Source organism: Physeter macrocephalus, chromosome 5 (genome assembly GCF_002837175.3).
Source record: "Physeter macrocephalus isolate SW-GA chromosome 5, ASM283717v5, whole genome shotgun sequence".
In the NCBI taxonomy this organism is placed as follows: Eukaryota; Metazoa; Chordata; class Mammalia; order Artiodactyla; family Physeteridae; genus Physeter; species Physeter macrocephalus.
Genome location: NC_041218.1, coordinates 38,452,446 through 38,469,462, shown reverse-complemented (window position 1 = coordinate 38,469,462; position 17,017 = coordinate 38,452,446). Strand labels below are relative to the sequence as shown.

Here is a 17,017-nt window from a genome sequence, read left to right as displayed (position 1 = left end):
GGGCCTGTCACTGTTGTGGCCTCTCCCGTTGCGGAGCACAGGCTCCGGACGCGCAGGCTCAGCGGCCATGGCTCACGGGCCCAGCCGCTCCGCGGCATGCGGGATCTTCCCGGACCGGGGCACGAACCTGCGTCCCCTGCATCGGCAGGCGGACTCTCAACCACTGCGCCACTGGGGAAGCCCTGGACAAACCCTTTCTTGTGGTGAGATGGAGAGAGGGAATATCTGCTAAAGGGTGTTGGTTAATAAGTGGATGCAGAAACAGCTGAATCGCCACAACGTAGGTTGCCATGGAAGACTGCTTTACAGAGGACAAGAATGGTGATGATAATAACCAGATCATCAGAGTTGTGCTGTCTTTGAATAGCCTTCTACTTTTCTCTGAGGCCTCCTGAGATAATTTCCTAATCTTTAACTACCCACATATTCTTATCACGCCAAGCACCTAAGAAAACCCCATGTGTGTCTTTGTTTTTCCGTCCACACTCTTTGCTCCTGTTATTCGAACAAACTAAGGCTCCCCTCACTTATCACACCAACTGACACCTATGGTCCTTCACAGCCTGTTCCTTCAAGCCTTTCCACTTTAGCTACTAAATAACTCCTATTTTCTCTTAGTGACGCAGCTCAGGAATTATCATCTTTGTCTCTCAAATTTCTTGTGTGTCTCCCTGAGCGCTCAAAAAATACCCTTAAGACTAACCATGTCACAGTGAAAAGGGGGAGGGGTGAGGACTGAGGGTCCTCACTCCCCACAGCTGAAGCCTGCAGCTGACCACAGGGTGGTACCTAAAAGGCAATGAAAGTCAAATTCACAGAGACAGAAAGTAGAATGGTGGTTCCCAGGGATTGGGGAAGGGGAAAATGGGAAGTTATTGTTTAATGGGTACAGGGTTTCAGATTGGGCAGGTGAAAAAGTTCTGGAGGCAGATGGTGGTGATGGTTGCACAACAATGTGAATGTACTTAACGCCACCGAACTGTACACTGAAAAACAGGTAAGATGGTAAATTTTATGTTATGTATATTTTACCACAATAAAAAAGTGAAAAAAGGGGGAGGAATGAAGAGTTTCTAATCCCTAAACTGCTTTCCAAATCATGTTTGCCCTGGGAAGGTCCAGGGGATGGATGGAAGGTCACGTGTGGGTGACTTGCCCCTGGGAAGTGTGGAAAAACAAGTAAGCATTGGTGGGCCAGCAGAGGAAGCTGACAAATGACAGAATGGTGACATGGGAAAGGTGTGAAAACAAATTACACCTGTTTCAGAATTTGATTCGGGAAAATCATGATGTATACCTGAGGTAAACAGTGTGTGTAAAGGAAGCGTTAAAGGAAACATGTATGCCTTTGAGGTGTTAACAACAGACTACTAAGGTTGTTTGAACACATTAACAAATTGTAGATGTTTTATTATGATATGTTGTATACTTATTCCTCTACATCTTTAGAAGACAATACTACATATTGAAAAGAGAAGGATGAATCACATCCAAAATTTCCAATAGACAATGTTTTTAAAAGTGTTTATAATTCTGAGCAGAAGGCATCATCACATAATTAAATATGGGCTATCTCATTCCATCGTTTTGAGATGTGTACAATGAGGACACCAATATGCAAAAAGAAATAACACAGAAGAGTGGAGATGAATCAAGTAATGGAGGGCACTGTCACAGAGGGCTGGAAAGGGTTAAGCCATTTAAACTGAATCCTATAAAGATAGAGAAGTTTTTCAATCAATTTCACTTTCTCCAGGGACACACAAAAATGAGGACAGAAAAGAAATAAGAAAAATGTTATATAGGAAAAGAACTTATTTCTTATGACTTTGGGGAACATAAAAACTGCAAGCTGAGTAAACAAATTAAAGAAAAAAGATTTATTCGGGGGCTTCCCTGGTGGCGCAGTGGTTGCGCGTCCGCCTGCCGATGCAGGGGAACCGGGTTCGCGCCCCGGTCTGGGAGGATCCCACATGCCGCAGAGCGGCTGGGCCCGTGAGCCATGGCCGCTGGGCCTGCGCGTCCGGAGCCTGTGCTCCGCAACGGGAAAGGCCACAGCAGAGGGAGGCCCGCGTACCACAAAAAAAAAAAAAAAAAAAAAAAAAAAAAGATTTATTCGTTTCCAAAATAGACAGATTTGGATTTTCAGAAAACCAAAATGTATCTGTTACATATCTGCAAGAGCTTGTCCTCACTTCCCTCTCTCATTTCTTTTTTTTTTTTTATGGACTTTAAAATAAAACAAGTCTACTAGGTTGTTTTCACAGATAGAAAAACTAGGTTCACCATTTCTCTCAAAAATTGGCTACAAACTATTTTAAAATGACCACTTAAACTCCCAGACAACAGAGTCAGCTCAAAAAACTTAGTTTATTTAATCAAAACTATCAGCACATCTGTGTGAAGAGATACTGGGGCTTCCTCAGTGATTATGTAATTACCAATATTGAAGGAGAGAAATCTCCTCTCACGGTATTAAAATCTCATTGAGTGCATTCATTAGTAATGCATTTATTTAAATCTCACACTGCTAGGCACTAGTCAAAGAACTGAGAAGACTAAGAAGAAGAAAACATCATCTCTGCCCTCAAGGAACTTACCCTTCAACTAAAGATCTCTCTACTACCTACCTATGTACCTATTAACACACACACACACACACACACACACACACACACACACACACACATTTATACACCTTATATAACTATGGATAAAAACAACATGATAAATGTTTTAATGGAAATCGGAAAAAATTGCAATGGGAAAAGAGTTGGAAATATCAACTCAGCCCATGGCAGGGAGTGCTGGGTCATGGAGTTGATGAGGGAAGTGAAGGAAGGTAAAAACTTCATGGAAAACATGATATAGGAGCTGGCTCTTAAGGATAAAAATTAGGAATGTAGTGCGAGAGGTAAGATGAGGCTGAGCAGACAGGTGTTGGTTCAATTATGATGGGCTCTGAGTAAAGAGTTTGAGCTTTATTTTGTAGATGACATGAATTGACAGAGTTATATCTAGAAAAGGGGTTGGCAAAATTTTCTCAAAGGCCCAGAAAGTAAATCATTTAGGCTTGCAGGCCGCACTACAACTTTGTTTCAACTATTTAATTCTGCCAGTGGAGCACAGCAGCAACCTTAGACAATATGTAATTAAGTGGGTGTGGCTCAGTTATAATAAAACTTTCTTTACAAAATCAGCTGGCCGGCCTGCAGGTTAAAGTTTGCTGAGGTAACTCTGGGGATAGTTAGGAAGCAGTCCAGGTGAGAGATGATGAAGGCCTATTTGAGGCAGTGAAACTGGAAATAATAAAAAGGAAATGGTTTTGATGTTTAGGAAGCAGAACCAATAGCACTTCATGAATAAGAGGCATCAAAGATATCATGAAGTCTCCAGTTTAAGAGTAAACAGTGATGCTCTTAAGTGATACAGTGGAACTGTAGCTAGAGGCATATTTAAATTCTGGGAACAGGAGCACCACTTCAGAAAGGTTCCTTTACTCTTTTAAAGCTGAGGGAGGAACCATGATTCAGGAGTTCTTTGGAAGAACAGGGTGGCAAAAGACTACAATTTGTAGTTCCTAAATCCAATTAAACGGTTCTCATTCCCGTTAAGATGTAGTAAGCACATTCTAGTGTATCTTTCCCACCGATTCAACTAAAAACTCCAGACAAAATATGTAAAGCAACTATTGGAGAATTCTGAACAGTACATGAGAAGGTGGACAGAACAGGAAAATCAATACTCAAAAGAAGGACCACAGAGTGTGGTGAGTTCCTTGTTTTTATTTTTTGCCTTTTCTATCTCCTGGCTTAGCCTTCCCTGTCTCCTGGAACTGCAAATGGAAACAGACAGAAAAAGCTCCAAGAAAAGCACCTCTAGTCAGAGGACTGGGAAGAGGACCTTCTGTGGGATGGAGTACTTTTGACTCTTCTGGTCCACTCTGAGTCCCAGGGACAAAGCTGTAAACCTGAAGTGTGACAATAGGGGCAATCACAGTGGCAGCAGAAACAGCTTCCATTTTTCTCTTTTCTTTCACTGCTTTGTCCCCAGGGCGACCAACTATACATAGTACATCATAGTGTAGAGGATCAAGCCTTGGCTCTGAGTACTTTGGCTAGGATCAAGTGAGAGTACTAGGAAAAGGAGCCCCCGGGAGATGGAAAGAGTGAGAAATATCAGAGAGAGGAAGGAGATGGAGGAAGGAATCTTTAAATTCTGTGTATGACTTCCTGGGCTCACCCCCAAGCTGCACATGTGTAGAATGAACTAGAATCAACATAACAAAGATTTTGATAAATGAATTATGGTATAGATAAATGTCCATGTCCCAGACTCTCCCTGGGTGACATACATGCAGGAAAGACCAGGAAAGCGCTGCAAAGGCTTTGATAACTAAACTGACCTTCAAAAGGTGGCTCAGGACCTGAGGTCCGAAACTAACTGATTTTCTGCTAAAATAAAAATAGTCAACTTTCTCCAGAAGATGAACTCTCATAATATTCAAAATGCCCAGGATATAATCCAAAATTACTTGACATTCAAAGAACCAGGAAAACTAAACAAATCTCAAAGGGAAAAGGCAATAACAGATGCCAATTCCAAGATGATTCAGTTGTTGAAATTATAGGCAAATACTAAGAAATAGCTATTACAACCATGCTACTTGAAGTAAAAGTGAACACTTGTGAAATAAATAGAAAGATACATGTTCTTTGCAAAGACTCTGAAGCTATTAAAAAAATAGCTAAATAAGAATTTTAGCATTACATAATAAAGATAACAAAAACTAAAATTTCACTGGAAGGGCTCAATAGTTGAATGGAAATGATAGAGGAGAAGCAAAGGACTTGAAAATGGATGAAGCGAAATGATCCAATCTGAAAAACAGAAAGAAGAAAAATTGAAAAAAAAAAAAAAAAAAAACCAAAAAACAAACCAGGGTCTGAGAAACTTATAGAATGATACCAAAAGGTCATAAAACTGGCCATCCATAAAACTGGAGTCCCAAAAGAGAGAATCAGTGCAGAAAATATATTTGAAGAAATAATGCCTGAAAACTTCCCAAATTTGGTGAAGGAAATAAGTTTATAGATCCAAGAAACTCAGCAAACCCAACCAGGGTAAACTGAAAGAAAACCATGCCCATATATATTATAACTGAACTGCTGAAAACTGAAGATAAAGTCTTGAAAGCAACCAGAGACAATTACACATTACATACAGGGGAACAATTTAAATGACTACAGATCTCTCATCAGAAACAATGGAGGCCAGAAGAAAGTAAAACATTTTTAAAGTACTGAAACAAAGATACTGTCCAAACAAAGACACTATACAGCAAACATTACCTTCAGGGATGAAGGTAAAATAAAGATGAAGGAAAACTAAGAATTCTTCACTATTACATCTGCTCTAAAAGAAATACTAAAACAAGTTCTTTAGGTTGAATGAAAATGTCAACAGAGGAAAATTGAGAACTTCAGGAATGAAGAAAGACCAACAGAAATGGTAAATATCTGAGTAAATATAATAGATTATTTTTATCCTCTTAAATTCTTTAAAATAGATATGACTTAAAAATTATGACTTTATCCGATGGAGTTTTCAATGTACCTAGATGTAATACCTATGACACTACAATGTAAAGTGGGGAGGTCGTAAAATTCCTATATTTAACCTGAAGTGGTGAAATACTAACTTTAAGTAGACAGTGAAAAGTTGCTTTTTATAATCCCAAAAGCAACCTCTAAAAAACTACACAAGGAGATATAGTAAAAAAAAAAAAAAAAAAAAGCCAATATATTAAAATCATAGAGTACTTAGAAACATAAATCTAATTAAAAATAAATTCCACTTTTAAAGGAGAAATGCTTGCGTCCTCAGCTCTAATTAAAAAAACAGAGCAGTTATTATTTTTAATATACCAGTGACCTGCCCACTTCCCCCAACCTGAGCCAAAAGACACAATTACCTGTGAAGTTCTGTGCTTTGAGGTGCAGATCGTAGAGTTTGTGGATATAGCGTATATACATCTCTTCCTTGTTCAGTTCAGTCTTATAGAAGTTCTATAAAAAAGAGGACAAGCATGGATAATTCCTCAACAATTAGGTTGGCAAGTATCTGCCTTTACTCTGCTTGAAGTTTGATATCTTGAACCAAAAGAACAGATGAATTTTTCTGTATAAATGTCTTTTAAAAATTAAGTAAGGAGACCCAGTGACATATTTTTAACTCAGCACTGTCTGTATTAAACATTACCTATCATTTATTGAATAGGCTGGTAATTTCTGGGGGGATGTTATTACCACTGATTTACATTTCATTTGTTACTTTCTGTTGTTTTTTGTTAGTTTAACTGCCGGTGGACAATCAGCCTATTCAACTAAAAATATTAAAAATATGTAAGAGATTAACCATTAACCTATTTATTACATTTGATCATGGATAGTCAAAGGATAATTTCTTTAATTTTAAACTTATTTTATTTTAAAGGTTTCCAGCTTATGACTATAACATAAAGGGATTAATAAGAGATTTTATTTCAAATTACTGTTACAGGGCCATGCTTATTGAAAATATTTGGTTTATTAAAAAAAGGTATCTGGATCTTATTAAACTTCTCTAAAATGTTTTAACATTGGTCACCAAAAACTCAACTCTGACTTACCTGGACACATTACATTGCCATTTTAAAGGTACACTTTATAGGCATCCACATACACTCCTTTACCACATTAGACAGTACATTAGTCCTCACTGAACTTAGTAAACATACGAGCAAAAGTGTAAGAAGTTGGAGTCCAGCAAAAGCACGATGCTGTGAGACTCTATATAAGGCAATTTTAGAAAGCAGATCATTGTATATTATGAAATCCCTGCTTAAGCCATCTGAACTGCTATCATTACTACTGGTGTTTTTTTTATTTTTTTATTTTTTTGCTGTTGCTATTTTGACAGATGCTACTTGGTGTGTAGAAGAAGGGAAAATGAATAGTGATAGGGGGATAGATCTGCTGACTTGAAGCAGTGACAGGTTTTTCTAAAGGGGAAAGGCCAGGAATTCTAAACGTTTTTGAAGTTGATTAGCTAGAGAAGTGCTTTGGTAATGGACCAAACTAGCCAATGAGGCTGCTTAATTTGTACTTGGGCTCAAAGCCTGAAGAACTTCTGTCAATGTACTTTCTGGCCACTACCTAACAGGTGTCCATTCTTCAGTATGAGGACTCTTCTAACCTCGAGACACTGACATTTAGTTGAACGCATCATAAAAAAATTTTTTTTTCCAATTTATACCATTATCCTTCCCCTTTTCGTCTTGTATCTTGTAGATCTTGGCATTCTTTAAAAAGCTACGTAAACAATGCCCTTTATATCTCTACTATAACCAAAATCATTTTAATTAGCAAGAATTGTTGTACCATAAACATAAATTTAACAACCTCATAGCAGGCTTTTATGTTATTAAAGGATAATTTGTTCTAATAGCTTTCTGGTAAGAAGCGGATTTCTTTGGGAACCAAATAAGTGATCACTCTGTAAATGAATAGTTCTTGAAAAAAAAGAAAAGCTCTCTCCAGTCAGCAGATGAGAATCTTTCACATATGTCTGGCAAAACTAGTGACACAAAGAACAAAACAATAATTACATTTCCTTGTATTAGTCATGTCAAAGATTACCCATTTTTACCAGCCTAATACTACAGTTTAACTCTGACCTTTTAAAGAAAGCCAGAGCTCTCCTGAAGACAATCTGGAATTGACGTTTCCAAAAAGTTAAGAAAAATCTCTAGGAGGGAGTGAGTGGTTAAAGAGAACCATACTGCAGCTAGAAATCAAAAACTTTCCATATGGAGTAGAAGCTAAAAAGATTAGTTTCAAAGTTATATATTTTGTCCTTTAATAATAAGTAGTCGGGTGCTGGTTGAAATTAGAACAGCTTTCAAAACGTTAGCACTTTCTATACGGATATTCTTTTTTTTTAAAATAAATTTATTTTTGGCTGCATTGGTTCTTTGTTGCTGCGTGCGGGCTTTCTCCAGTTGCGGCGAGCGGGGGCTACTCTTTGTTGCGGGGCTCAGGCTTCTCACTGCGGTGGCTTCTCTTGTTGCGGAGCACAGGCTCTAGGGGGCGTGGGCTTCAGTAGTTGAGGCACACGGGCTCAGTAGTTGTGGCTCGCGGGCTCTAGAGCTCAGGCTCAGTAGTTGTGGTGCATGGACTTGTGGTGCATGCTCCATGGCATGTGGGATCTTCCAGGACCAGGGCTCAAACCCATGTCCCCTGCATTGGCTGATGGACTCAACCACTGTGCCACCAGGGAAGTCTGATAAGGACTATTCTTGGTCAGCGCAAAACTAGCAAGATAAATCCATTGTCTCAAGTGGATATTGATGGGGTCACTGATTTTATTTATTAAGTCTCTGGCTTATTCCTACTGGGAAACTAGAATAAACACATTTAGGTGGAAGTATTCATTCTTTCATCCGAGGAAATGATCTCTCCTGTTTTACCGGTTGAGGAGATGAACCTAGGGTCTACGTTTATTCGTGTACCTCTAAACAGAGGACGCTGTGAAAGGAGATGGAGACAATGTAAGACGATTCCTTTGGAAAAAGGTAAAGGCTTTCCTTTGAGGCTATTTATGAGACTTTGTGTTTGGAGTTGGGGTAGAGCCAAGATTAAGGAGATAAACTGAGAAAACTTGAAGCTGACAGAGCACTTGGCTTTTCTCCCCAAATACTGATGTACAAGCAGGGACGTGGAAGGAGATCAGGCTGAGGACCTTGACCATGGTGAAAGGCTGGCAAAAAGCTGGGAAAGCACATAAAGGAAATTTAAAAGTGGAAATGACTGTGCTCAAGGTTAGAAATAAGTGCTAAGAGGAGAGATAATGGGTTGACCCAGTGAGCTTGGCCTGATGGCCTGCAGGTTACTGTTGGGTCTGATGATAAAAATTACAGAAGAAACTGCATAACAAGAGGTGGCCTGATAGGGGATGCTCAGGTCTTACTATTTTTAGCCACTGATATTGGAGGTGGAGGTGTAACAATTAAATGCAAAAATGAAGAGGAAGTGGTAGGCGTGGTAAAAAAGGATAAAGTCATATACTCAGAGATGTAGTACAGTGAGAAAACAAATTAGAGAAACAGATTTAAAAGACAGTCATAAGAAAGCAAAAAATCCTGAGCTCTGAAGAGGGGCTGTGAGGGGAGTAAACAAAACAACAAAAAACTCTGAAATCGATGAGCTAAGACAGGACAGAATCAGAATGGGGGACAAATTTTAAGGTGCAGACAAATAGAGAAAAAAAGGCATGTGAGAGACTCATGTGGATCAGAGTAAGAATTAGAATTCTGTCTGTGCAAGTACTTAGACTAGATGGTGAGGTTTCATCTATTCTGCAAAACAATCCATGATATTCACTAATTTAGAACCAAAGCAGTCACAACACATTCCTGTATTTTCAATCTGATTAAGGTAAATTATCACGAGCATCAATTTATACTATATTAAAATTTGAAAAAGGAATGTGAATATATAATCCTTCTTTTGCTCTGTAGTGAGAATACCATTCTATTTGATACTTAGTTATGAGACATTTCAGTACAAATTTTGTGTTCCTAGAACTGTTCTGGTGTAGCCTGTTATCCTTACGCAATATTTATTTTTATTCTCAAAAACGTCTTGTTTGGGTGAGAAATTATGTGGTCATCCTAGTTATAATCCACAACTTAACAACAGCAGTATTATGGATTTAATTTGCAAAGAAGCTAGAGAGTGAAAATTTAGGTGCTAAATAGGAAACTGTCATTTGTTCAGAAAAGAACATTAATATTTACTAAAACCTAGAATACATATAAGAAGGGCAGAAAGAAACTGTCTACACAAAAGTGAAAAGACTTTTCTCCAGGGACATCATGCTTTTCCCTAGGAGAGCAACAAAAGACTCCAGGGCAGAGGAGTGATGCAACAGGAGAAGCCTGGCGTCACTCTGGGATCTTATGGTGGGAACATTCTGCAGTGTTCGAAGCTCGGAATTTTCTGGCATTTAATTCAACCCGAGGCAAAAACATTTCTAAACTCTTCTAAGAAACAGCCAGATAAAGACACATGGTGGCTGAAAAACAAACAAAACATAGTATTTCTGTGAAAAAGCAAATGTTAGGATATAAGGAGGAAAAGGGAAATTGTTTACGAACCAGGAGGCTCACGGTGCAGCCAATCTTTTTGCCATCTACCTCGCCCATTTTCATGCAGTCCCTAAAAGCAAAAAGCAAGAGTCAGAACTCAGAACTTCCTTCCTAGGGGCGAACACAGTTTGTTCTTTCAGGAAGAAAAAAAAAAAAAAAAAAAAGGAACTGTCAGAGACTAGAGGCAACTTGCAAGTTGCTGTTCAGATGAAGGCTCAGCAGCGTGGAGGCAGTGCCCCAGGAAGCGTGAGCTTGGGAGAGGCTGGGGAGGGGGGCGGTCAGACCCTCCTGAGCGCCTGTGTCGCTGAGAATTTCACTGCCAGGTGCACTGTTCTCCCTCTCGATAGACGGGGGCTCCAGGAAGAGGAGGAGTGAAGGTGTGTTATTACACACCTCTTACTTGGGGTGAGAAGGATCTGCTAAGCCTGGCCATCAGCAGTGAGAGTGAAGCGTTTCTTCTTAAAACACCATGCGTTTAAGTGGGATGAACTGCTTCAACAGTTTAGATCATTTCAGAATCAAAAAATGATGACTCTGAAAGCTAACGGTGTGAGTTTCATCCCCCCTCTCCTTTTATAAGAAAGCAGCATGGTTGTACAATTGTCTCTTTCACTGTCGTCACCCTAAGATGAATGGATCTGCTGGTTCTAAGGGGTGAGTCTAAACACCAAGGGAAAAAAAAAAAGATTTCTTTAATAACAGGACTGTCTCAATTCACTGAGACTTTAAAAGGACTGTCAAAACCCGCAAAACAAAACATAGAAAAGGAAAAGTAAAGAAAAAACTCTGAACCAGCTAGTTAGAGGTCTGTTATTTTACTGTTCAAGGTTCCACGGTCTGATTATCAATTCTTTGAGTGATTAACCCAAGGGCAATGTCGACTGTATTCTAACTCTCAGACTTTCTAAGTGGAGCGCAGCATATCTGGAAAACCGGGAGGGCGGGGGGTGGGCTCGGCTTACCTGTAATCTAACAACCTCTCCATTAGACGAGTTACAGTGGCGATTAATGAAACACCACTCTCCCTCCATGTTTCCCGCTCAATTTTCTTTAGTAGACTGGAAAAGAAAGAACCCAGGGCATTTTCAACATTTATTTTTATCAGTCACCATGACGACCATTTTACTTTCATCAATACCTTAAATGCCTTAGCAACCACTGCAACATCTCACAAGTAGCACAATTTGCAAACAATGTCTTACCTAGGATAGGGACCAAATAGTGGAATTCTAATCCAGGAAGCATTGACAAAGCAAATTGATTTTCATTATCCAAGTCATCAAATACGAACACATGCATATAAATCATATTTTCAAAATATGCAAGCACCTCACAGCTCAAAGACATTGTTTCCTAGCTTCTCTCTTCCACTAACAGAGGCTTGTGCCTCACCACACCAAACCACACTGTGAAAAGCGAAAACAGGAGTGCCTCTAAGTTTACTTTTAAGTAAGATCTTGCTTTATTCACATAAAAATGTTTTCCTACCTCTCAGTGGAATGCATCTTCATCCAAGCAATTTTACTGCAATGCAACTGCTACAGGAAAATCCTTGTACAGACGGTATGACGTTTCGCGTTTTTTCCTTTCACTTAACATTTGCCCACTCAATACATATTGTACTATCTGTGCACTCACTCAACAGTTTCATTCATTTTGTCATTAATCACAGAGGATTTTCTATGTGGTTGTTACAGCAGATTGATGACAAGTACCGAACCACATCTCTCCTCCTACATTTTCCCTAATCTTAAGCACCTTGGAGCAGAGGCACTGCTATGTAAACACAAAACATTAACAATCATAATAATTAGGATCTGTTTTACTTTGACTCCCACCTCTCGGCAAATTAACCATATACTTGGCAAAAACCTTTACGACTGAACTTTCCCCAAAAGAAAAAGTAAGAACATAGGCATGACAATGTGAGGATACTTTGCCCTCCTAAATTTAATGATCATTATTTCTAAAATGTTGCTTCCCTTTCATCTTGGTTTCAGGAATAACATAGAGAGAAACCATTTCGTACAAGTGCCATCTCAGCCTATCCTATACTGTGCTTAGTAGAAAAAAAGCTATTTTGTCAAAGCTGTTTTTTTGCTCTGTGGCTACGTTCTCTCTCAATCTTCCTTCCCACTCCCCACTGCTTCTTCTTGCTATTACCATTCCAGTGCCCAGCTCTCTGTCTTATCTCCTCATCTGGTGCCTATGCATCCCTGATCATTTGTTTTTCTGGTTTATTCTGAACTGTTTCCTAGATTAAGGAGGGGGAAGAGGGGAAGAAATAGCACACGAAGGGATGGAACTTGCCCTGACTAATCCCCCAGGGAAAGGTCCCCTAGTTTGTTCTAAATGTGTTTTCTTTTAAAAAGCCCCTGAGAAGCACCTGTTTCAAGCTTAAACGCCAAACTGGTATTGAACCAAGTACTCAAATGAAAACCTGCCTGCCAAAGCAATGCAGGATGATGGAGAAATCTTTCCAAGTGACAGCCCACACCTCATATACTTTAGAGGCTGAAAAACAAAGAACTCAAGTTAGGTAATAATTCTAAAAATATATAGAGACTTCTTTTATAGGCATGAGTTTCATTAATTTGCACAGCCTCTGGCTGCAGTAAGAAATCTGAGCTACAGAATCCTCTTGTAAAAAGAGGCACAGCTCTGCAGAGCCTGTTTCCTTGACTAACTCAAGACCCAAATATCAGGACCAAGCCTAGAACCAAGTTCATCTGCTTTCTTGGCCAGGCTAGTTCTTTCTGTGGGGAAGCTTGCCCTCCCAGTTTATCTGATACACATCGATAAGGAGAAGCTATCAGACAAGAAGAGAAGAGTCTCTCTAGATAACTTGGGTGACACTGAGCTATAATTTGGTATATTTCTATTTGGTCTATAATCATGCTCATGTGCCCATGGTGAGTACACAGGGAACTCATCTAATCACAGTGAAAGGTGATTTCTTCTTTTCTTTTTTTGAGGCACTAAAATGATAAATGGTTGCTACATGAACTAATGCACTACACTTTACATACATGTCAAAAGAGCATTAACTATGCATCATTCTTTTCTAATGTTGTTAAACCATTTTTAAAAACTGAGGTATAGTTGATTTACAATGTTGTGTTAGTCTCAGGTGTACAGCAAAGTGATTCAGTCATATATATACATATATATGTATATATATTCATTCTCAGATTCTTTTTCATTATAGGTTATTACAAGACATTGAATATAGCTCCCTGTGCTATACAGTAGGTCCTCGTTTCTATTTCATATATAGAAATGTGTCTATGTTAATCCCAAACTCCTAATTTATCTCCCCCGCTACTCCACGGTGATTTCTTATTGCTAACTGATAAGCAGTGGGACTCCATAACATTGAAGAGCAGGATAAGTCACGGTCCTGCAGGATGACACACTGCCCAACAGGCTTTTACTCTGTGAAGGAATACGAAGGGTGTAGAATTTGACCCTCAGTCTACCTCTCTCTGTATCCTAACAGGATTGTGTGGAGGCCAACACTTATATGAAACACCTGTGTCTGTGCACACCTTTTTTTTTTTTTTTTTTTGCGGTACGCGGGCCTCTCACTGTTGTGGCCTCTCCCGTTGCGGAGCACAGGCTCTGGACGCGCAGGCTCAGCGGCCATGGCTCACGGGCCCAGCCGCTCCGCTGCATGTGGGATCTTCCCGGACCGGGGCACGAACCCGCGTCCCCTGCCTCGGCAGGCGGACTCTCAACCACTGCGCCACCAGGGAAGCCCTGTGCACACTCTTCTTAATCCAAAGAGAAGAGTTAGATACCTAAGTATGTGCTACATAGCTAATCCTCTGTCTGCAAACTATAATTAAATGTGTGATCACTAAACAAAGATCTACGAAATGTGGAGTCTTACTGAATTATGTAGAGCAACACACGATAGAGCAAAGTAAAGGACTGAGGTGGAGGTTATCTCTTCCGGAAAGCCCCTTTAGAACCCCCGAGGCTACTGGTACCCCACTGTGTGCTCCTACAGCACAGTCACTGCTGCATCTTCAGCCTTAGAAGAGCACCTAGCACAGGGAGATGCTCAATAAATGAAGCTGAATGAGTGAATGAAGTGGATCCAGGGAAGCAGAATTTCATTCTGATACCTTATTCTGAATATCACATGGACGGCAATGATCCACAATTTCAGCATTTATCAAAAACAATCAATCCTGACCCCTATTTATTTCAAGAAGATGTAGTATGGGTAAATGCAGATAATGTGAGGGTCAGCGAAAGATGAGTTCTTAGGAAGGAAGTTACTATATAAATTTACAGTCTCATTCTAAGGAGGATATTTTGGCAAGTACATACTACATTTTCAGGAAGCAGCGAGCTCCTTTCAGCTTCTGAACAAATTTTAAGAAGTTTTAGACATGAAATACAGAGAACAAATGAGAATCTGTACCATAGTGGCATGTGTTCCTAATTCATAATGTGTGCGGTGATTCACTGTGATTATACTAATTCATTGTGATTTCTATTGCCAAAAAAGCATTTTATTGTTTCCTGAAATATAGTTGGATTTTCACTTTCTTTTCTGAGCCCAGGTAGTAATGAAAGAAAAATATTTATAGTAATATTTCTAGTACTATGTTAAAAATCAACAAAAGAATAAAAATCTCCATTGAATGAATCAGGCACCTTAAAACAGTCCTAATTATAGAGGCTTAATATTCTAATTATTGGTTTGATTTTAATGTCAAGTTACATCTTCTATTTCAAAGCCATATTTACACACAAACAATCCAAACTGCATCTATCAGGCCTTTATTAAAGTAGATAAGAGGCACTATGGAGCTATGTGAGTGTTTATTAATCTTGTGAATTTATCATAAATAATTAATCACAAATCTCAAGAGATTCATTTCACTGAGTGCTTTCTCATTTTAGTTCTTTGTTCAAACCAAGGACTAGTAACTGAACTGAGAGTGGTTTTTAAAAGCAACTTATTATATTGGATGAGGTTTTAATCAGAATTCTTGCTAAACTCCAGCTGTCATGAAAGACAGATGCTTTGTACACTAGAATGAACGAGGGCTTGGTGAATAATTATTAAAAGTTCCAGTTTAATTACAGTATCAGAGGAAAATGGCGTTGCTCAGGACTTAGTACAAAGAATGTATCTTATCATCCACCACTACCGCAAGAAATCTGTGTACCCCTTCTTGGCTTTTCCTTTCAATATAATTTTCTTAAAAGCTTCAAGAATGATTTTGAATCAGGCAAGTTGAAATCTATCAGTCACTAGTAATACTTTTCAAACCTATATATTAAGGTATCCACTGCCCTAAATTTATGATCATAAAATGAATTACAGAATTTTGTATTTGGCTATCAGTACTAAAGCATTAATATTTAGTTTTAGGTGATACTTGGGTGTAAATATAAGCAAAAGCATATTTTGTGATAGAAAAATGTATTGCTAAATTGTTTTTGCACTTATGAGAGAACTGCAAACATTTCCCAAGCACAATGAACTGGTTCTTCCTTCAAAAAGAAACACTTCATAAGTATAAAAGGTTTGAAAATGACAAAGATCCATAGAAAGCTGTAGAGGAAACAAGTGCTAGAATTAAAATCCTAAAGCACTAGAACCTTCTTATGTATCCTCTCTGGCCATTTCACACAGTGGATGAATACTTGGTACAAGCACTTCATCTTATGATAGTGATCACATTCTTTCCTTAGTAAGACAACCTCAAAGTCTCCTTGCAATATTATTTCTCTATCCTCCATACAAATCCTAATCACATAATTTACTAAAGACGACTTGCTTCTGTGATATTCTAATAAGAAACATTTTGGAAGAAATTAATAATGCTGAATGAGCAATAAGTATCGATGAATTAAATCAATTGTTGACGAACAGATACAAACGAGGTTAATTTTCCCAACAGCAAATCAACCAAGGATATCTCGCTTCGGAAAGCACTGGGCACAAACACGACAATCACACCACTATTGTGTATTTTCCTCTCCCACTCTTGACCCTATTTAAAATCATTGTCTTGCAGCCCCAGTTTAAAAATTATTAGGCATGAAAAGAGTGGAATTTGTTATATAACGCTTGTGACCTGCCCTAATCAGAGATTAATACAAGGAGATATGTCTAATCACCAACATAACAAGATCCATTCGCCAGTTAAGCAATTATCCTTTATTTCACACTCCACAAAGACAAAGCACTCCTGTGAGACCCAAGCTGTCTTTGTAGCTCTCAGCTGCTTAGCACTGACACCAAATCCCCGGAACAGAATCCACTTGAGATAAACATGTTACTCACATACTGTTGAAGAGCTCACGGTATGTTTCATCACCTTTGCCTTCTGACATCAGGCTGTCCAGTTTGTCAATGAGCTTGGCTTCCACCTGAAACAGACCCAAATGTTACTCTCTTTCCTCCCTTTCACAAGTAGGATTTTCTAGGCATATTGAAACATATTTATTTCTGCACAGGAAAAAGCCACAGTAAATTTTGTGAAAGCGACATTATCAGCTGTGGTTAACAGGAGACACCCCCTTGGAATTCTAGGGGGCCAATTCAGATGCAGGAACATACTTCAAACTCCCGGTAGGGTAGCATGTGCTGTCGCCAAAGACTTCTATTTGTTGATTCAAACACAAGTGCCTGCAGCCCAGCTTAAATGTTTGAATTCTTTATTTAGGAGCTGTAAAAACTGGCAAGTCTCATTTTTTTTTTTAATCATGATATATATAAGAACATCAGCAAACTACCATATCCACAAACATTCATTTAAATCTTTGATGTGTGTTGTATCTATTTTCTTTCTCAAAACAGCT

At 38.9% G+C, this 17,017-nt stretch overlaps 1 protein-coding gene across 4 annotated transcripts in view; it reads right to left on the bottom strand.

The window, feature by feature from the left end:
- The window catches only part of DOCK4 (dedicator of cytokinesis 4), a 499,472-nt gene that overhangs the window by 46,644 nt on the left and 435,811 nt on the right, over positions 1-17,017 (bottom strand). For all 4 annotated transcript variants that reach the window (XM_024128243.3, XM_028489854.2, XM_028489855.2 and 1 more), the window contains 4 exons: positions 16,500-16,585; positions 11,152-11,247; positions 10,199-10,259; positions 5,975-6,068 (listed from right to left, as the gene is read on the bottom strand). In XM_024128243.3, coding sequence (XP_023984011.1) covers positions 5,975-6,068; positions 10,199-10,259; positions 11,152-11,247; positions 16,500-16,585 — 337 coding nt within the window. The remainder of the gene's footprint in view (positions 1-5,974; positions 6,069-10,198; positions 10,260-11,151; positions 11,248-16,499; positions 16,586-17,017) is intronic.